Source organism: Triturus cristatus, chromosome 5_1, assembly GCF_964204655.1.
Source record: "Triturus cristatus chromosome 5_1, aTriCri1.1, whole genome shotgun sequence".
NCBI lineage: Eukaryota > Metazoa > Chordata > Amphibia > Caudata > Salamandridae > Triturus > Triturus cristatus.
In genome coordinates, this window is record NC_140587.1 from 658,348,057 (window position 1) to 658,369,987 (window position 21,931).

A 21,931-nucleotide genomic window follows, 5' to 3' on the forward strand; every position below is an offset into this window, starting at 1 on the left:
CACTGGATTGGTACTCTGTCCTAAGATAAACAGAGTAAGGTGGGGGGGGGGGGAAAGCGCTTTTCACACCAAGCAGCTAAACTGTGGAATTCACTTCCGATACCACTCCGACTTCAATCCAGTAGGGCACTTTTCTGGAAGCAAATAAAAACATGGCTTTTCTCTCAATGCTACCCTGTCTCGCTACACTAGCCTGCACGTACCCCAGTGCTAAGATGCCTCGGCATTGATGCGCTTTAGAAATATTAAGTCAGTCAGTCAGTCAGTCAAGGTCGGCCCTGGCAGCAGGACCTCAGTAAGCACATACATTTTAACCTCTACTGATGGAAGCTGGAGATAGATTTCTAATTGCCATTGAGAAAGAAGCAGATTCCTCCATAGAGAAGCCTGGTGGGAAACAAAGTCCGTGTCTGAAGAGGTGTCAAGGTCACTTGCCTCCTGGAGGTACAGAAGCAAGTTCTTGTCACTGTTGTCCTGTGGCTGCAGGTGAGAAAAATCTATGGGACAAAGGGAGTGTGTCAGAATCTGAATGCTGTGGGATAGCTCAAGGTGGGAGCAACTTTGATGAAGGTAACAGCGGGTTCAATTCAGAGTTCGAAAGGACTAGTGGTTCACCATCCGGTGTCATCACTGCTGGCGTCAACCAGGATGAACAAGTGCAGAAGTCTGTGCTGGGGTAGGAGTCTGAGTAGGTGTCAGACCCTAAGCCGGGACTGATCCCAAAGCGGCGTCGAAAGGCATAGTTGCGTCTAGGATGGATCTGCAGATGGTAAAACAAATGGAGGCCACCTCTGATCCATGGGGCCAGAGTGCACGCCAGCGGGATCTGGAAGAGTACCAAAAACTTTCAGCATACCTTTTTGAAGGTTTGAACTTGCTGCAGTGTCGCTGATGGACCCAGGAGCACTGCCTGGAGCGGGACTAGTACAGGAGTCTGTTCTGCTGTCGGTAACAGATCTTCAGAACGGACGTCCCTGTGACATCTCCATGTGTTTGTTCTCAGACTTGCCTGAAGATTTTGAGAAGAACGAAGATCTCTCTAGAGAGCAGCCTCAGGACTGAGAGCACGTCCGGAAATCCAATTGGGAAAAGGCCTTTTAAGCCTATGATGCTCAGCGACGTATAGTTTGGCTGTTTGGTTCTAGATTGCCCATAGGTTCATCTGAGCGCACTTGTCACATGAATTTCAATTTTGCGAGGAGTTGAGACACCAAAGACACACCTTATGCGGCTCCTTTACAGACATCTACTTTAGGTAATACTTCAAGAGTTTAAACCACGTTGTTTTGTGGAAGGGAGGTGGAACATGTCCCTTGTACACTGGTAAGAATGCGTAAATGTTTTCTATCAAGTGTCAGAAATCCAGGGGAGGAGCTATGGATCTGGGTTGGAAGGGGCAAAACGAAAGAACTGACATCAAAACGTAGAGGTAGCGACCAAACTGAGATTCCACTTTGTACCTAGCTTCTTCATCCAGTCTCTGAGCCTCCCTCTTAGATCTCAACAAGGTGTCTTTGGTCTTTAAAAGCTGTCCCGGAGGAAGAACGGTTATGGGTGGCAGTGCCAGCGCTGTTATCGGTGCTGTTAGATCAGCTGCAGGCTAGGGTCTTGGTGTCAGTGTGGTTCCAACCAGCACTGGAGGGGCGCCTTGGGGAAGCACTCTAGTGTGAAATGGCAATGAGGACAAGCCTGTTGGCGATACTCTAAACAGAGCCCCATATTTTCCCATGGGACCCACAGGTGAAACATAGGGGATCACCGCGTTCTTCTATAATGCCGTCCTGGCATGCAAGAACCACACCTGGTGCTGAAAATCTCAGATATGCTGCAATAGGTGCTGGTGTCGCAGTTGACAATGGTTTTGGTGCTGGCACAGGAGCAAATGGAGGAACCAGCAGAGGACTGTGTATCGAAGGGAGTGGCACTGCCGGTAGAGGGTCTTTGGGTAGAGTACTGTTGACAAGCTCAGGATCCAACGACGACTCTGCAGATGAAGGGGAATTGCAGTTACCTACCCTAAGATCAAGCGCATCGCTGAGGTGAATCGCCTCTGTGGTAAACTAAAAAACCTTGCAAACACAAGGAGATGATGGACGGAGCACTGAAACTTTTCAGACACTCACCCCCAGATCTGGGTTTAATCCATCAACATTCTTTAGCTCACACCACCACCCAAGTTCAGACATGGCCATATGCAAATCAGTCTGACCCTGTGCCTCATGGGAACAGTCCAGCCCGAACTGCCAAGTCATGTCTTCCCTGGACCGGAAACAAGCATCCTGGCACCGGTTTCTGGCTAATCAGCCGTCATCAGCCAGGCTAGCTTGAATCCAGTGGCAAAGTGAGCAAGGGACCCACGTCTGGGCATACCCTGCCAACTTAGGGCGAACAAAGCAAACACAAGGAGATGATGGACGGAGCGCTGAAACTTTTCAGACACTCACCCCCAGTCACAGATCTGGGCACAGGGTCAAGACTGATTTGCATATGGCTGGGTCCAAACTGGAATGGCATGGTGAGCAAAACAACGATGGATTTAGGCCCAGATCTCTGTACTGGGGTGAATGTATGACATTGTTCTGCATTCTGTCCATCAATAGTTCTTTTTGCATTTGTCACCCCGAGTGGGACGGGTATGATCAGACGTGAGTCCCGTGCTCTCCATGCCACTGGAATCAAGCTATCCTGGCTGAGGAGGGGTGAAACCTCGAAACCGGTCCTAGGATGCTTGTTTCCAGTCCAGGGAGGACTTGGCCTGGCAGTTCGGGCTGGACTGTTCCCATAGGGCACAGGGTCAAGACTGATTTGCATATGGCTGGGTCCAAACTGGAATGGCATGGTGAGCACAAAAACGATGGATTTAGGCCCAGATCTCTGTACTAGGGTGAATGCATGACATTGTTCTGCATTCTGTCCATCAATAGTTCTTTTTGCAAATTAAAAAACATTCCCAAAGGTCTTGCATTGTAACAGATCCAGAGTGGGGGCACTCTTTGACAGGAAGTCCTGTATGCTTCAAGTCAGGTTTGGTAAAAGTCTTACCCTAGTGACTTTGATTACGGCTTCAGCAGAACAGCCCTGTAACTTTGCATTCAGTGTACACAAGGCTAAGGGCATTGTGCCAACTCTATTCTTTAAAGTCGATAACTTGCAAAGCCTTTATTTGTCAGTCAAAATGAAACAAGTCTATGAAACAAGCCTACAAAATTCAGCCAAATTAAATTTCACTATGGGCTTCTGGACTAAACTGCTTCAAGTAAGTAAGCAAAAAAAACTCCAAACCATTTTGGGCCGAAGTCAACAAATTGGCAAACGGCTGCCATTGGTACCATAACGCCAGCATTATGGAAGTGGCCTGGACAACACATATAGTTGCAGTCTACAATCAGGTTAACCAGGACAATGCAAACAGAGGCTTGCTGGGAGTTACATCAAAGCACTCACTGCACAGATAAGTTCCATCTTTCGATTCAAAGGGAATTATTTACGACTTGAAAGTCTTTAACCGAGCCCTGTCCAATTGGTCTGTGTGGCCCCTCGCATTGCATTTACCAAATTTCGATTGATCATAAACAGGTTGCCCAAATGCGAAAAAGGTTCCGGTCTGCTGCGGCTCCATGGCCTTACCGCCTTCCAAACACGCTATTTAAAAAAGGATAGGATGCCCTCCCGCCAACCCAGCCCCCCACCCTCTGCCTGCACCTGCCCACCCCTGACTCCCCACCCCCCCTCCCACTCTTCCTCCTCACCTGCACCTCCTCTGGCCATAAACACCGCTATTCAATAACACCTTGTCAACAAATAACATCCTGGATTCCTGGCAAGGCAGCATCCTACAGCAAATATACAAATCAGGTGAGGACTCAAACCCAACTAACTACAGACAAATCACCTTCATCAATGTGAAAGCCAAAATGAATGCTTCCAACTTGCTCATCGACATAGATGAATGGGTCAATCGATCATACGCAGTCCAGAAAATGCAGACTGGCTTCAAAAGAATAATCAGAACATTAATCAACCTTCCGGCAGTAACTCTACTTGCCGATCAAGCAATTGCAAAATCCAACATGCTCTACGCCTGCTTCATTGATTTAAAGGCAGCCTTTGATAAAGTCCTGAGGGCTCAGCTGTGGGAAAAAACGTATCGTAGGGGTGCTGGCTACCCTGCTGGAGGCAATCATTAACCTCTACATCAACACTTGGGTACAAATTAAGATCGGTGTCAGCCGAAGAACCACCCAAAACGAGTATACCAACGTAGGCCTAGAACAGGGCTGCGTCTTCGCACCCTGCCCATTCAATATCTTCATGGACGATCTTGATAGTCACCTGGCTCAAGTGTCGAGCGAACCGTATAGGCCGGGTCAGGAACAAACCAGAAGCCTGCAATACGCCAACGACATTGTCTTGCCAGCAAAACACCAATTGGCCTACAGCGATTGATAGACTAATTATTGGGATACTTCACCAAACTGCGGTTGGGCCTCAACTTCAGAAAAACCAAGGTACGTGGTTTCTCGAGCCCATATAACAGAGAGCCCAAATTCACATGCCAGGCCAAAGGGAAGTCCTAGAACTGATAAAATCCTACAAGTGCCTTGGAGTCTATTAAGACTTGCATTCAACTTTCAGAATGCACCTCCAATCAACACGAGCCATAGCAAACGATTTGCTGTTTGCATTTAAAACCCTACAACAAAACACCTCTACACACGATCTCCTTCAGGTCGTGGGTGTCAAATTCATGCCTTCGATATCCTATGGCTCAGAACTGCTCAAAGGGAAAGATGTAACAACCTTAAATACTCTACAGTTGAGCCTCTTCAAAAAACTCTCTCTCAATACCACAGCACGTCTCCCAAGCCGAAATCAGGCTCGCGTTCGGCCTGCACCACCAGGGCCCAGTAAGGAACAATGCCTTAGTCACATTTTGATGGAGGCTGAGATCAGCTGAAGTGAACTTGCTCTCACATCAGTGCTGGCTGTACATAGAAAAGCAGGCCCACAAAAAGAAGTCTCTGTTCTTTGTAATATGGCAATCAATCACAGTACCGCAATTAGAAGAAGCTTGGCACACTCCCATGGAATATGCTGCCTAAAAACGAATTACCAACAGAGCAGCCAGGCTTTTATCACACATCACAGAAAAGGTTACATTAGTGAGCAAACGGCATGTGTGGGCGGTTATGCTATCATATGTGTCCTGGGGTCTCCAGTCCTACCGGTCTTTACATGTCTCCAAGGCCAGGAAACATGATATGATGCTAATCCGCCTCGGTGTTTTTTCATCCAAGGACCTAGTCCTATCCTGGAAGCAGTCTTGGTCCATCCCTCAGTGTCATCTTAACAGATACACCAACAAAATGCTGCTTCATTTACTGTGTGTGTCCGGCCACGCTAAATCACAGGCCAAAACTTTTACACCCATCTCTAAGATCTTTGCAAGTCAAGTCATGCCGTTCAGCTGTAATAGCCTTCCTATGAGGTGACCCGGTGCAACTATCATGCAAAGCTGTGAGGTTGCTCAACCTCACTTATAAAAAACTGGAAGAGCATAGCATCTGATCCGACTCACTCCTCCCACTTAATTGTCCTAAAAACGGCCATCAACTGGGAAATCAACATTGCCCATTGGCCACAGAGGGCCTCTTTCCACACAATTCAAACATCGCCCAGCAGTGGCAGTCTTCCAAAGAAGGGCCTGGATGCATCCACCATGCAAGGACTGTCAAGTCAGCCCCTAAGATGCTGGCAGAGCACAGCACCTAAAACAAAGTGTTTCTCCAAACTGCTCTGCCGCTTGAGGGACTCCTGCACCTGATCTTCAACATCGTTTTGGCAGCAACTCAGCATGTCTTCACCTGCCTTTGAGATGGCACTGCCAAATCTTCTGGCATGGCAGTCGTCACGACATTAATGCACAAAGCACCATGTACCTTTCTCCCTCAAACCTGTTCTTAAGCATCTAGAGTCCACCAGCAGAACTCAACATTGATCTGGCAGCAACTCAGCTGAGCCTAAACCCTCCTTTGAGACGGCACTGCAAAATTCCTGGCCTAGTGGGCGCCACCTCACTAACGCACAAAGCACCATGCACTTTAATTCCTTGGAGAGGCTCTCATACTCCCAGGCTTCAGTCCTGCCAAATTTCTTGAAAGGTTTGCGCCACTACATTAATGCACAAAGCACCAGGCTCTTTATTCTCCTGGATGGGCCCTTAGACCTCCAGGTTTAAGCCCTCTATTTAGGAACAAATTAGATTGTAACTTTTATTACTATTGTCTGCCTTCATATGCAATCCGAAGCCTGGTCTGATTGGTGTCATCACACTATCATACAAAGCACCATGCATCCTTGGTTTCAGTCCTCAATTGAGGAAGGAATTAGTTTTGTTTTCATTTTCTAACCACTGTTTGCCCATAGATGCTTACTGATACCTCCCTGCATAGTATACGGTTATAGTTGTGCTTGTCTGGCTCCAGTCCTCAGTTTTATTTATGCTTTTATCTTTTATTGACTGCTTGACCATGTATACAAAAATCATTATTTTTAACTTTAAAAAAAAAAAATCTTTTAAAATATAGGTTATGTGAAATATAGCAATACTGCAATAACTGACACCTACTAAGCTTATTTCGTCATGCTTCAAAAGCTGGAAGTTCTTTTGACTTGCGGTTCACTGTACATAAAGAATGAGCCAAAAACACTGCACAAAATACAAATTCTTCATATTCCAAAGATTGTTTGTCAACAGTACAGGCCAAATGTTGGAGTTCAAGGAGCAAACTTAGAGGGAGATGTGGAGAATGGGATAAGAAAATGGTCAGACCAGTCCAAGATGATTGGGTTAAACATTTGGATGCAATTTATTTTTTAGAAATGCTATGGTCAATGGTGGAGCCTTTGCATGGTGGGGGTACTACAGATTGGAAGAAGGTCATTGGTTGGGAAGAAAAATAAAATTTCAAAGGATTTGTTTCACCAGATATTGAAATCCCTCAGGATTTGTTTCACTGGGACTGAAATCTCCCCAAGAGAACTAAGTCAAAAAGAAGGGAAGAAAGTTATAGGTGACAAGTTCTATGGGCTCATTTATGAAAGTTGGGTTCCACAGAGAGTAGTAGCTAGAAACACGTTCAGCTTGCCAGTGTACAAAAGGAAGAGATCAACTTTAAGCAGTTTAAAGAAGTGCATTTGTTATAGAAGAACATGAACATTCCAGCATCAACAATCCCATTTTTTTCCATATGATGCTTTGATGATGGGATAGTTCGGGGGAGGAGACGAGAATGTCTGTAAGTAGTAGGCCAGATTTCCGTTAGGAAGAAAATATAAAGATTGCACTCCATGACGGTAGCAGAGATGTTAGAGAAGTTGAAAGCTGCAAAACTACAGTTGAAGAGACACCGTTTACAAGTGGGGTTAGGGGCTTATAGGACAGGGTGTTCTAGTCGAGAAATGAGTTTTCCAACAACGACGGATCCAGGGAGAGGGGATATGTGGGAACTGCTGGTGTTATGGAGGATCTGAATGCTGGGTAGATGTTGGTGGTTAAGTGCTTTATAATCTGCCAATAATACAGAGATGCTTTCACAGAATATCAATCCCTCTAACACTTTAAAAATAGAAAATGTAGACAAAACTAAAAATAGACAAACTTACGCATGCGGACATATGTATTTTATGTGAGAACTTTTGATGCCTGCCATTGCTTCGGCCCATCCATGCCTGTTGAAAAAATATAAATTGTAGGTTAAAGGAACATTAAAGGCACATTGATGAAAATGTGTATCTCTACACAATGCTATTTCTGCAGAATACATTGAATAAGAATGATCTAGAACTAGAAACAAGTGCCATGCCAGAGACAAACAAGGACACAAAGTTCTCTCACTTATTTCAATGTATATATTTCAGGGTAAAGTACAATGTTTTCAGCAGACTGCACAGTGGGAAAGATACTTTGATGAAGTAGAAACTTGTATTCCATATCGCTTCCAATGCTAAAATGTGCTACAACAGAAAATACTTTAGATAGTTCAAACTAAGAAATATAAAATTTGGTACTGTGGAGATGGCACAGATCATACGTTTAAAGATACTGCACACCCTTGCAATTTTGAAAAGGTAGAATATGTATTGTGAATCCCAGCAAGCTAAACATTGCATCCAATAATCAAAGATGTCTTATAAGATTTTTCAAAGTTTAAGTGCAAGGTACAAAGTATATAAAAAAACATTTATTAAACTCCATAACAACAACTAAAGTTACCTATTCCCTACCTAAGCCATCTCTGTCACCAAGACCGTTTATCTTTAGAGAATCGGTTTCCTTTAAGTACATCAATTTCAGCTTCATCAAGATCCATATCCATCTGCTTTGTATGTGAAAGCTAGATATCTTCTCCATCCTAGTTATTCGTGGTTGACAAGGAGATCACTTTCCAAATAAAGAAAAAAGTATTTAAAGTAGGTGGCATTAGGCACTTAGGGCCCCAAGCATCAAACAAAAAACAAGTCATAAACGGGCAGATTCACAGAATCTTCCCCTTTGTGACCGGAATTTTTGCATTTGTGATGAATCATCCCAAATGCAAAAATCGCAATTTAAGTAATCGCTAAAATAGCGATTACTTAAATTGTGATTGCATTTAGGGATTCGCAAATTGCGATTCCCTAAATGCAATGTATGATGCAATCGCAAATAGCGATTTTGCTATTAGGGGTTGAAAATTACCATCAATTTGAACTTGATGGTAATTTGCAAAAACTTTAGTGCATTTTTCAAAGTTCTATGTTACACACACACACACATGCCCTAGGTGCATGTGTGTGCGCAACACATGCATATTTCAGTGGTGCAACAGGGTGTCCTTTTGGTACCCTTGAAATTGCATGCGCAATTAGCGAGTACCTATTGGGTACTCGCAAATTGCGCATGCAATTCCTATTCATTCCTATGGGCCTTTAGGCTCATTGGAATGAATGGGAAGTCATTCCTTAATTGAGACTCGCAATTTGCTATTTTTCTATATGCAAAGGCTTTTGCGATTCCATAATTGCGATTCCTTAATAATCCAGGGAGTTATCACAGGCACCATATATGTGCCTTCAGCTAACTTGGGTTCTTACAGTTGTACACCACTGTCTTCTAGGCAACATTGACCAATAGATGTAATAGCAAGCAGATATCTAGGATGAGCAAAGTAGGCTTTATTTTACTCTCTCTGTTGAAGATCTGGGTTAGTTATTTTTTGAAAGCCAATTCAAGTAGGAGAATCTTGTGTGGGACCCGGCCTCGTGGCGTGGGCCTCCCTGACCGTTAGCATCCCAGCCCAACCCGTGCACCACCCTTGATCCCTGGTTGTCACCGCCCTGTCCGACCCACCCCATCCATGAACCCACAGGGAGATGAGACTTCCCCGCAACCACCACCGACCCTCCCGGTGCCGGATGCCTCCCCACCCCGTAGCACCCGAAGACCTCCGGCCACCATGTCCCGATGCCCCCGATGACCGGCCCGGGCCCCCAGCGAAACCTAGACCCTAGACGCGCCATGCCCGGCCGAGGGAGAGAGAGCCCCCCCCCCCAAGCAAGATAGGGAGGAGTAGTCTCTGTCACACCTCTGACCTCCTCTACGAAGAGGGTTTCGATCGCCCTCCGGGCCCCCGGGGAGCTGGCTCCACGCATGCTGGGTGTCTGAAATCCCTCCAGATCCAACTTGAAAGGATCAAAAAGCTGAGCGGCAGGAAATCCCAACACGCCGCCCCCAGGCGCCAAGACCCCTCTCTGCGAGGACTCCGGATTTCAAAGAGAAGAAGGCGTATAACAAGGGGTGCTCGGGCACTGACGAGCAGAGAAGATCCTGGACTAAGGGAGCCCTGCTGACCTGGTCGCGGCTCGACGAATCTAAAAGGAAGAACGCTACCCGAACCTTGGAAACCTGACGAGCCCTGCTGACTTCGTCGCGGCTCCCGCTTGGCAGAGACAAACTTCTGCCAGAACCATCTGAGTCCCGCTGACGTCGTCGCGGCTCCTGGGAACACTGAGAACACCTGAGCCCTGCTGAGAGACTCGCGGCTCCCCTAACCCTAAGAACGGCCGAGCCCTGCCGAGTAAATCGCGGCTCCCCGAAGATCATTAGACCTGCGGTTCCTTCCTGCTTGAGCCCTGATGACGTGGTCACGGCTCGAGAGTACACTGGTCCGGGTGGCCCCTAGACCGGACCGTATCCCCCGGCTCGAGGATTGAGAGCTGTGCGAAGGATGCTCGGCATTGACCCTGAACCTAGAGACTGTCCCGCTACCCCAAACCCCTACCAAGACATTACGAACACTTGTTTTGTTGACTAAAGGCTAAATCACGGACCATAAGGATCCAGAGAACCTATATATAAAGAGATCCGTTCTACTGAAACCTACTGTGTGGTGTCCCTTTGTCAAGTGATGCAAGCTCAGCGCGTGCAATCCTAGGTACGAGACCCTTCCCTGAAAGGGCCTCCCCGCCAGTGCTCGGCCTTGTTCTGGGAGAGGTGGGTCACGGGGTAGTCAGGAACGTGTTCTGCACCCCCCTGAGATCGCTCCTTCTAACATTTGGTGGCAGGCGACGGGATCCGAGCAGACACCTAGAGATCGTACAGTAAACGGCTGACGCACTACCGAACAAAGACGGAAGAAAGAACCGCCATGAGTACCACGGGAAGCAATGCGAGTTCTACGTTCAAGAGGACCGGTTGGAAGAATATACGCACCGAGAATTAAAACAGTTTTGCAAAGACCTTGAAATCGCTACCACCGGATTAAGCACAAAAGAAGATTTCCAGAAAGCGTTGAAGGCCTGGGTAGAGTCCGGAGCTTCCCTTCCCCAAACCGAAGGAGACGGTCGAGAGGTGGAGTCGCCGAACGAGCTCCGAAGCACCCCGGTAAGGAGCAACGCCCCAGAGGGGGGGACTATCCCCGGAAGAACTAGCGGACCAAGAAAGGAGCCGCAGCCACGAACTAGAACTGGCCAAGCTAAAGATAGAGGGAGAGCTAAAATTGGCCGAGAAAAAGTTAGCTGTAGAACAGTTACGCCTACAAGGGGAACTAGAGGAAAAGAAACTCCAGCAAGAACACGAAGAAAAAAAACTTCAACAGGACCATGAGCGCACCCTAAAAGAGATCGAGCTCAAGGCCAGGAGTGAGGAATCCAGACCCCCGGGGAATCGAGACACCTCTCCCCCGGTGGAACCAAAGGTCCACATCCCCAAGGATGTGGTGAAAGAGTATTACAAGAACGACGACATCCAGCAATGGTTCAAGGCCTACGAGGTTGCCATGACCTCCCACCGAGTTCCACAGAAGGATTGGGGGGGCTGGTTTTCTTGGGCCGGTTTCTGAGCGAGGGGAGAGACACCCTGCTAGACCTGCCCTCCACCGTGCTGAATCCTACAGCCACATGAAAGAGGCCCTATTAGCGAGATATGGACTCACCCCCGAGATGTATCGGCAACAGTTCAGAGACTGCAAAAAGATACCCGGTACTACGTGGGTGGAGTACATGAACTTTTACAGCAGAGCCTTGGACACTGGCTGTTGAAGCTGACCGTGGGAGACTACGGCCGCCACAGTCAGGGATCTCCCCGCCAGAGGGGTGGGGGGACCCAGGGAAGACAGAGGGAATCCCAGTCAGGCCCCCAGCATAGTCCCCCCAGAAACCAACCCCCGCACTTTCCAACTCCTCCTCCAGCCAGCACGGGGCCCCCGGGGAGGCAGGGACCCCGAGTCAAGATCACCTGTTACCGATGCCAACAGACCAGTCACTACGCCAGTGAACCCCAGTGTCCCATGTACCAATGGCCCGCAGCCAGTGACCCCCAGCCAACACCAAGAAATATTAACAGCAGGTGACGGTCAACGGTCACCGAGTCGAGGCCCTCCGCGACACCAGGGCGAGTGTCACAGCGGTCCACTGTCACCTGGTCACAGAAGACCAGATACTACCAGACGACTTCTGTCCGGTTATATCCTCGGACAATTCCGAGAGCCTCTGCAGGATGGCCCTGGTACCCTTCGAATGGGGGGGGAGGGGTGGGGGGGGGGGGGCAGTTGGGGGGGTGGAGTAACCGGCAAATTGAGAGTGGCCGGCCGAACCTCCCAACCAGTGGACTGCCTCCTGCGCAACGATCTCGAAAGCTCCCTGTGGGGGCAGGTAGAACGAAGGGCCCACCTAGGAATGATGGGCCTACCCGAATGGGTGTGCGCCACCATGCGCTCCATGTCTGCCCGACTGCCCCCCCCTCGAGGGAGTTGAGGCCCCAGCCCTGAGCCAAGTCGCCGTCACGGAGGACCAGGGCAGGCTACCCGAGCCCGACGACCTCCTCCCAGAAAGAGAACCCGTCCCCGACGGCGGGCCATTGTACCCGGACACCGAGCAAATGACCGAGCTAGGTGACCTGCCCGAGTTGGCACAATGGCGCTCCGAGGGGGGCCCCTCCTGGGAGGAGTTCTGCAGAGAACAAGCCGCCTGCCCTTCACTCATCGGACCCCTGCGCTTCCGAGACTTCCTCCTGGGCCTAGCCCATGATGTGCCCCTGGCGGGACACTTGGGCCAAGACAAAACCTATCATCGCTTGGTCACCCACTTCTATTGGCCCAAGATGCGAGCTAATGTAGAGGCCCACTGTAAGTCCAGCCCCACGTGCCAGGCTAGCGGGAAAAGTAGAGGGAAGCGCAAGGCTCCACTACCACCCTTCCCCGGCGTCAGTACCCCCTTTGAGCGGGTGGGAATAGACATTGTGGGACCTCTGGATCCCTGGACCGCCCAGGGTCACCGGTTCATCCTCGTACTGGTGGACCATGCCACCCGATACCCCGAGGCCATTCCCCTCCGAACCGTGACGGCCCCCGTGGTGGGCCAGGCCTTGATGGGGATATTCTCCCGCGTGGGGTTCCCTCGAGAGGTCGTGAGTGATCGCGGCACTAACTTCATCTCGAAGTACATGATGTCCTTATGGCAACAATGCGGGGCATCGTACAAATTCACCACCCCGTATCACCCCCAAGGCAATGGTCTAGTGGAACGGTTTAACCGGACCCTGACGGGGATGATCATGGGCCTCGAAGAGCCCCTCCGTCGCAGATGGGACGTCCTCCTCCCCTGCCTCCCGTTCGCCTACCGGGAAGTCCCCCAAAAATCCCTGGGGTTCAGCCCATTCTAATTGCTCTACGGGCACCCCATCCGGGGACCCCTGAGCCTGGTCAAGGAGGGCTGGGAGACCGCCCCCCGAGACGTATTCCGCTACATCCTGGCGCTCTGCAATCAGACTCGGAAGTTCCGGGAGCTCGCGGAGGCAAATCTCGAGGCGAGCCAGGAGGAAATGAAGAGCTGGTATGACCAGAATGCCACTCTGGTCGAGTTCCAGCCGGGCCAACAGGTCTGGGTGATGGCCCCGGTGAAACCCTGCGCCCTCCAAAACAAATGGACTGGACCCTTCAAGGTCGTACAGCGGGTCCTCCACGTGAACCGCCTCAAACCTCACTTTGTGAGGACGGAGTTGAGTTTGCTCCTAGCCACCGACGATGGGGCAGAAGAGGACACGGAGCCCCTCCCGGACCTCCCGTGTGCGAAAGAAAAAGATGGCTCCATAGAGGGAGTGAGACTTTCCTCCTCCCTCACCCCCCAACAATACGACGACTGCCGCCAGCTATTGGGGCAATTTGCAGACCTCTTCTCCCTCAACCCCAGGGTCACCGACTGGTGTGTCCACGACGTGGACACCGGAGACAGCCTGCCAGTACGGCACAGAGCCTACCGCGTCCCTGACAGGGTCCGGACCTGCATCCAGGCCGAAGTAGCTAAGATGCTAGCCCTAGGGGTGGTCGAACACTCAGACAGTCCATGGGACAGCCGTGGTACTGGTTCCGAAAGGAGCGGCCCCCGGTGTTGCCCCTGAACTGAGGTTCTGTGTGGACTACCGGGGGCTCAATGCGGTCACCCGAGCCGACGCTCACCCTATTCCCCGCGCAGAGGAGCTCATTGACCGCCTCGGGGCTGCTCACTACCTCAGCACCTTCGACTTGACCTGCGGGTACTGGGAAATTGCGCTCACCGAGGGAGCCAAGGAGCGGTCCGCCATCTCCACCCCAGATGGGCACTATCGCTTCAGAGTCATGCCCTTTGGAATGAAAAATGCCCTGGCCACCTTCCAGCGGCTGGTCAACAGGGTCCTGGCCGGGCTGGAAGAATTCAGCGCCGCGTACCTAGACGACATTGCGGTGTTCAGCTCCCAATGGACCGAACACCTCCAGCACCTCCGACAGGTACTGATGGCCCTGCGCCAAGCAGGCCTAACAGTCAAAGCCAGCAAATGCCAAATTGGACAAGGCTCGGTGGTTTACCTGGGACACCAGGTCGGGAGTGGGCAGGTCGCCCCCCTCCAGCCCAAGATCGACGCCATCTTGGCCTGGGAACCCCCTACGACCCAGACAGAAGTCCGGGCCTTCTTGGGCCTCACCGGAGGTTCATTAAAAGCTATGGCAGCATAGTGGGCCCCCTCACAGAGCGAACCTCCAAGAAACAGCCGAAGAGAGTACAGTGGACCCCCTCCTGCCAAGAGGCGTACGACGCCCTAAAAACCGCTATATGCACTGCCCCCGTGCTCCAAGCCCCCGACTACTCCAAGGAATCTGTGGTCCAGACGGACGCTTCTGAGCACAGCATCGGGGCAGTCCTCTCACAATTTAACGAGAAGGGCCTAGACCAGCCCGTAGCCTTTATCAGCCGGAGGTTACCACCCCGGGAACGACGGTGGAGCACCATTGAAAGAGAGGCCTTCGCAGTAGTCTGGGCACTAAAGAAGCTACAGCCTTACTTGTTCGGAACCCACTTCCGAGTCCAAACAGATCATCGACCCTTACGGTGGCTGATGCAAATGAGAGGAGAGAACCCCAAACTGCTGCGATGGTCAATATCCCTCCAGGGGATGGACTTCACCGTAGAGCATCGCCCGGGTACTGACCACGCCAACGCTGACGGCCTGTCCCGATTCTTCCGCCTCAGCGAGGAGAACCCCCAAGAGGATGGGTAGTTCTCCCCGACTTTCAGCTGGAGGTGGGGTGGGGGGGGCGCGTGTGGGACCCGGCCTCGTGGCGTGGGCCTCCCTGACCGTTGGCATCCCAGCCCAACCCGTGCACCACCCTTGATCCCTGGTTGTCACCGCCCTGTCCGACCCACCCCATCCATGAACCCACAGGGAGATGAGACTTCCCCCGCAACCACCACCGACCCTCCCGGTGCCGGATGCCTCCCCACCCCGTAGCACCCGAAGACCTCCGGCCACCATGTCCCGATGGCCGGCCCGGGCCCCCAGCGAAACCTAGACCCTAGACCCTAGACGCGCCATGCCCGGCCGAGGGAAAGAGAGCCCCTCCCAAGCAAGATAGGGAGGAGTAGTCTATGTCACACCTCTGACCTCCTCTACGAAGAGGGTTTCGATCGCCCTCCGGGGAGCTGGCTCCACGCATGCTGGGTGTCTGAAATCCCTCCAGATCCAACTTGAAAGGATCAAAGTGCCGAGCGGCAGGAAATCCCAACACGCCGCCCCCAGGCGCCAAGACCCCTCTCTGCGAGGACTCCGGATTTCAAAGAGAAGAAGGCGTATAACAAGGGGTGCTCGGGCACTGACGATCCTGGACTAAGGGATCCCTGCTGACCTGGTCGCGGCTCGACTAATCTAAAAGGAAGAACGCTTCCCGAACCTTGGAAACCTGATGAGCCCTGCTGACTTCGTCGCGGCTCCCGCTTGGCAGAGACCAACTTCTGCCGGAACCATCTGAGCCCCGCTGACGTCGTCGCGGCTCCCGGGAACACTGAGAACACCTGAGCCCTGCGGAGAGACTCGCGGCTCCCCTAACCCTAAGAACGGCCTAGCCCTGCCGAGTAAATCACGGCTCCCCGAAGATCATTAGACCTGCGGTTCCTTCCTGCCTGAGCCCTGCTGACGTGGTCGCGGCTCGAGAGTACACTGGTCCGGCTGGACCCAAGACCGGACCGTATCCCCCGGCTCGAGGATTGAGAGCTGTGCGAAGGATACTTGGCATTGACCCTGAACCTAGAGACTGTCCTGCTACCCCAAACCCCTACCAAGACATTACGAACGCTTGTTTTGTTGACTAAAGGCTAAATCACAGATCATAAGGATCCAGAGAACCTATAGATAAAGAGATCCGTTCTACTGAAACCTACTGTGTGGTGTCCCTTTGTCAAGTGGTGCAAGCTCAGCGCGTGCGATCCTAGGTACGAGACCCTTCACTGAAAGGGCCTCCCCGCCAGTGCTCGGCCTTGTTCTGGGAGAGGTGGGTCACGGGGTGGTCAGGAACGTGTTCTGCACCCCCCTGAGATAGCTCCTTCTAACATTGAGGCAATCAAAAGTGTAATAATGAACCGTCAATTCCATCAGAGTGTGAGCACTGTTCTTGATCTTTAAGCACACTGTCAAGTTTGTGGGCGGTCCAATGCGGGCAATGTACTAAATGGAACCTTGCTTGAGTAAACAAAACCTATATCTTGTTTTTCAAAGCCAATCTGAATTTGTCAGAACAGTCAGTCATCAAAAAGGTTCTCTGGATTGGTTATTATCTTTTAGTCCCCAGCCTAATTTGAGCTTTTCCGTCTGTGGATATTTGAGGAGAGATGCCTCTTGTTGTTTTATTGCAAAAATAATTTACGCCAACAGGCATTTATTTAATTTTTGCAATGGGTACTTAACGCCTGAAGACTCATTAAAGTCTACCTTAGATATCCCATATTTTCAATGAATTAAACAGCTGGTCAGAGGTGTATCACCATATAGTAATTTTTCAACTGAGCAATCTCCATCCTTACTCCAATGATGCAAGTTCACTGTTTTTCCATTAATTAAAATTTTTCTTATATATCCATGTGGGGGTGGAGGAGGGATGTTGTATCCTCTATTTTGTTCTTTGAGTTATATTTCTGTAATCTCAAGGCCTGACCATTCAAGGTTTACTTAAATCAGTTTTAGCTTTACACAAGATAAGGACGCTTAATTTGGCATATTACTTTATCCTACATAGCTGTTTTGCTTTGTTTTGTTTTTCAAAACTAACAAAATGACAAACCTTACTATGAGTAGTACAAATAAAGAACATGGTTCTGGCTTATAAATAAAAGTGACGGAAGTACGATTTACCGCATGGATGGAAGCATTCAGCCAATGCTCTTAATCGGTTATCATTCTTGCACTCACCAGCTCGTCCATAAACATGTGCTTCTTTTCACCCACCTATAGTTTCATTCTTGCATTCACCCATCCACAATTCTACATACAAAGTCACGTTTTCAGATACCAATCGGGCCTACTGACTTTGGTGCAATAAGCTTCTGGCAGTGTGTGACTGTTAGTGTGCGAGAGTACTGTCTGGGTAGGAGTCAGAGTCTCTGAGGGGTTAGCATACTGCTGGTAGTATACGGCTGCCGCTCTATGAGCAGTGTGTGTGCTTTTGGTAGATTTAAACTTTTAGCTTGTGACAGGTATGAACATGATATTGGTAGAGTGAGACTGATAATCTATGAGGGGTGTGTGTGCTTCCACTATTTTGTGGCTGACTAAGTTTGTGATCTGTGTTAGAGTGCTTCTGGTTGTGTCACACCGCTACTCTGGTGGTTTGGAAGTAACATAGTGAGTGAAAGGCTGCCAGTATGTGAGGGGAGTGCAAATGCTTCTGGTAATTCAAGACTGAACTATGTGAGGGATGAGTGCTTCCTGGACAGCATGACTGCTAGTCAGAGGTGTGTGAATGCAGCACATATCGAATATGTTTAGCTTTTCCACCATAGGGACAGTTGCCCTCGTGTTTTTGTTAAGTTCGTGGCTGAAGGTACGGTGTGTAGTTAATGAGTCTTACTTCTGAAATAAACAACGCTGTAACAATGGTTACTAAGCACTTCTCCACTTGCAAGTCTTGATGGTCTGTTTTCTGCAATGAGGCTGCTCAAACATTTGAGGGGTGGGGAGTAGGGCCAGGGGTTCTGGCTTAATGGCTCAGGCTGTCCTTTTACTTACTTTCGAAATCTCTTTCTGATTTATTGCAGACTGATGATCCTCAACCACTATCCATCAACATTATCACTGATCACTGACCCCACATACACAACCTGTTGTGTTCACAGTGTACTGTGTGTTCCAAGCACCAGTTGCATCAGAGTCTATGCTTCCCCCACTTGACCTCCTAGTGCTCGCCGACATTCACCTGCTGTACCATGACTCTGCCTACAGCTTCAAATACAGCGAGTTCTGCAGCAGTTTAAAGCAACTGTTCTCTCTCACCAATGCTGGTCCCAGGACACCAAGCCCCAATATACTCAATCTCTGCTGTAGCATCAACACATTATGTTCATGTGCAGCAAAGTGCTCTTCACAAGCAGGTCACCTGTGGATATACCCACACATGCTTTGAACAGCACAAGATGAGTGCACTTGCGAAATCAGCATATCACAACATAAACCTCATCCGCAACAGTCATCGCCCACTGGGCTGGAGCGCGACAGCTCTCAGGAAAGTCCAGAAGCAGTCTAAACAATACATAAAGCAATTACCAGTTGAGAGAAGCGGGAGCACACCAAAACAGTTTGTTTACTGCAGCATGCATCACCCACCAGCCTGCTCCATTTGCAACTGTCTTTAGGTTTAGACAAGGTAGCCATCTTAAAAGCAGAAACGCCACAGCACATCATGCTTCATTATACCAGTCCTGCATCAATAGGAACACACAGAGGGACATGCCATAGCTGTTTATTTCGGCGGCAAATGGCACTGTAGCTGTTAGAGCCTGTGATGACATAGCAGGGGCATTAGCACACAGCTACTGACAGTAAACGATCGGGCAATGCACATCCAAATGATGTGAGAGGGTCTGAGGGCGACAGGAGCGTTTTATCTCGGCTGTTCCTGGGCCACCCTACTATTGGAAAGGAACGAAGCACAAAGTACACCAGTTAAGCACTTGACCTCAAGATGCTGAGGCACAGCAGGCCAGGGCCTACTCAGTGAGGTGGTGAAGGGTAGAAATTCAAAACTCACCAAAACACACAATAAAACCAAACCAATGTCCAGTCAGTCATTTTACATATGAAAAGGGAAAGCAGTTTCATTCCAACACAACTCAATACTAAAGATATAAATAGCAAATGTATGCAATGAAAACAAGATCTTCCTAGCCCCTCCTGAACTAGAGATGTGATTAAGAATGATTAAGAGTTCAACTATGTCAAGCCTCTTACTATGGTGATTGTCACCCATTCTCAGTCTTAAATCCATTCCTATAGAAATTTCCATACAGTTCCGAAAGAAAATACCTCCCTACTGCATTTTACAAAGATTATGGACTATAAAAGAGCTTCTGTTGTATCGATCCGAGGTCACACTGTAAAACACTTGCCTTCTGTATTGTCAAGGGGTTACACTATTCAACCCCCCTTCTAACTGTATCTGACACCGGTTCCGCATTAACAATGTCTCGATCAGTTATGAGCAATTGAACGATTTCATAGGTGGGCTACAACAACCACAACCAAATGCTCATAAATAAGATGTTGAACAAAGGGACAAATCCAAAGTCCCCATTGACTGACACTGATGGGTGGCTTCTTAGGTACCTTGTGTGATTTCTCAGGCAGATGAAGACGCAGTACTGGTACTGCCCGCCATAAAGGATATTGTTCAGGTGACTGCTTTCCATTCATTAATTGAAGGACGGAGGGAGAGAGAGGCAGTTTGCCTTTTTTCTTCACAAATTGAAATACATCGTGTCATGGCTGGTGAGTCCTGCAGATAGCAGAGGGTTGCAGAGTGAAATTTTAAGAAGTGCCTGTACAGCAGCCTCATAACGGCCAATGCAACCAACCCCCTTACATTTCTTAGTGGAAGAGTAGATTATACTGGATCAGGCAATTGTGGAGTTGAAGTCAAAAAAGGTCACTGAAAAATACTTTCTTCACGCAAGTGGGTTTCTGGTTTTGAATTGTTTTTGGTCCTAAAGAAGAAGGGCCTTTGGCTTGTTATAAAATTATGGGAATTAATGCTGATTTGGTACACAGGCATTTCAAGATACACAGGATACATCTCCTTAAGGACGATTTGCTGCAAGTGGGCTGGATATCAGAATGGATTTTCAAGATGTCCATGATATACCCACACAGGGTTTCTATAGTCTGCCTGCCAGGAATAAAGGTTAGAATTCAAGTGCCTCCCATTTGGCCTGTGGTCAGCAGCTTGGCGCTTTACAAAGTATTTAAGGTCTACCACAGCACATTTCAGGGTACAGGGGCTAAAAGTTATCATTTAATTACCATACACTTTTATTCGGTTTATGAATGTTGTTACACCACGTCCCGATGGCAGGAAACCTCTTACATGACTTAGGGTTTTAAATTAAAAATCAACAGGAAAAAAGCAATCTGTGTCCCAAAACAATGGATTTCTTGGCGGTCACTGTGGATTCGTAGAACGCCATCTTGTAACTCATTTTTTAAAAATATTTTTATTACATTTTTCCATCAGTGCAGTGAAACCAACAACAGAGAAAAATAAAGGACTCAATCCTCAATGTATATATCAGGAGAAATCCGTACGCCATCTTGTAACTCATGACAGCCACCAAGAAGGAACTGATGCACATTCAGGAGATCGGGGTGGTTGTGTGTGTGTGTGTGTGGGGGGGGGGGGGGGGGGGGGGTCTCTGCAGATTCATGCTAGTGCTGTGGACCCAGTGGACTCATCAATGCAAGCAAAGTTTTTTATCCCTCTCCACTGTCAGGCTCTGAGGTACAGGATGTAAGAGAATGGTGAAAATGGCTAAATACTTTTGCCTGGATGGTCCTATCCATGGTGGATTATCTGCAAGGCAAGACAAACAAAGAGAACCCTTTCCTCAAAAAACAGAGGGACTACAAGTGATGGCCTAGTTCATTTAAGGGAATGTTGGCAACTTCCCGGACTCTCACCAGGATACGCTCTTAACAGACAGGATTGGGCAGTTAAAATACGCAAAGATATAGGTCAGTCTGGTCCCAAAAGAGATTGGTGCTTGGAAAATAAGTTTGAAGAAAAATTGAGGCGGCACCAGGAAAGAAGTCACGAATCCGTAAACATGAACTTATTCAAAATAATCCTTTTATTCTTCTTCATATAAAACATGGGAACACACAGGACAACAGCCAACGCTTTTCGTTCCTTTTAATGGAACTTCATCAGGGCTGCAAAATGTGTATATTAGGTTTTCTCGCCTATATTGAGTACTATTTAAAGCTTATATATATTAGATTATGTTTGTCTCTTTCCTCTTTGCAATTCTTTCTCCTTTTTCTGATAGTATGGATTGTATTGAAGCTATCAGTCCAATGACTATATGATCAGTAATTTGTCTTTTTTTAATCTGTTTAGATTCTATATTGAAAAGATATATATATGCTGTGACGTCGATTAGGTGTGTTTATATGTACTGTTGAATATGGTTTATTTACCTTTTGATTTAGGGTTTTGTGTCATCAATGTGATCGGATTAAAATGTTTTTGTATGTCTATTTTTATGTTATATTTATGTGGATATTTATATGTTGTTTTATGTTGCTTGCAGCCCTGATGAAGTTCCATTAAAAGGAACAAAACGCGTTGGCTGTTGTCCTGTGGGTTCCCATGTTTTATATGAAGAAGAATAAAAGGATTATTTTTTAATAAGTTCACGTTTACGGATTCGTGACTTCTTTCCTGCTGCCGCCTCCATTTTTCTTCAAAAGTTTCTTCTCGGGTTTCCCAGTGAGATCTATCCACAGCAGGTTTTGGAGACGTTTGGCACAGGAGCATCTTATTTATGGGACTTTGACATTGATGTGCACAACATTAGTCAGCTGTGGGATCTTTTGTTTGTC

At 48.6% G+C, this 21,931-nt stretch overlaps 1 protein-coding gene across 1 annotated transcript in view; it reads right to left on the minus strand.

The window, feature by feature from the left end:
- Positions 1–21,931, minus strand: part of LYPLA1 (lysophospholipase 1) — a 305,618-nt gene that overhangs the window by 172,750 nt on the left and 110,937 nt on the right. The window contains exon 3 of the mRNA XM_085605626.1: positions 7,666–7,731. Within this exon, the coding sequence (XP_085461752.1) occupies positions 7,666–7,731 (66 nt within the window). The remainder of the gene's footprint in view (positions 1–7,665; positions 7,732–21,931) is intronic.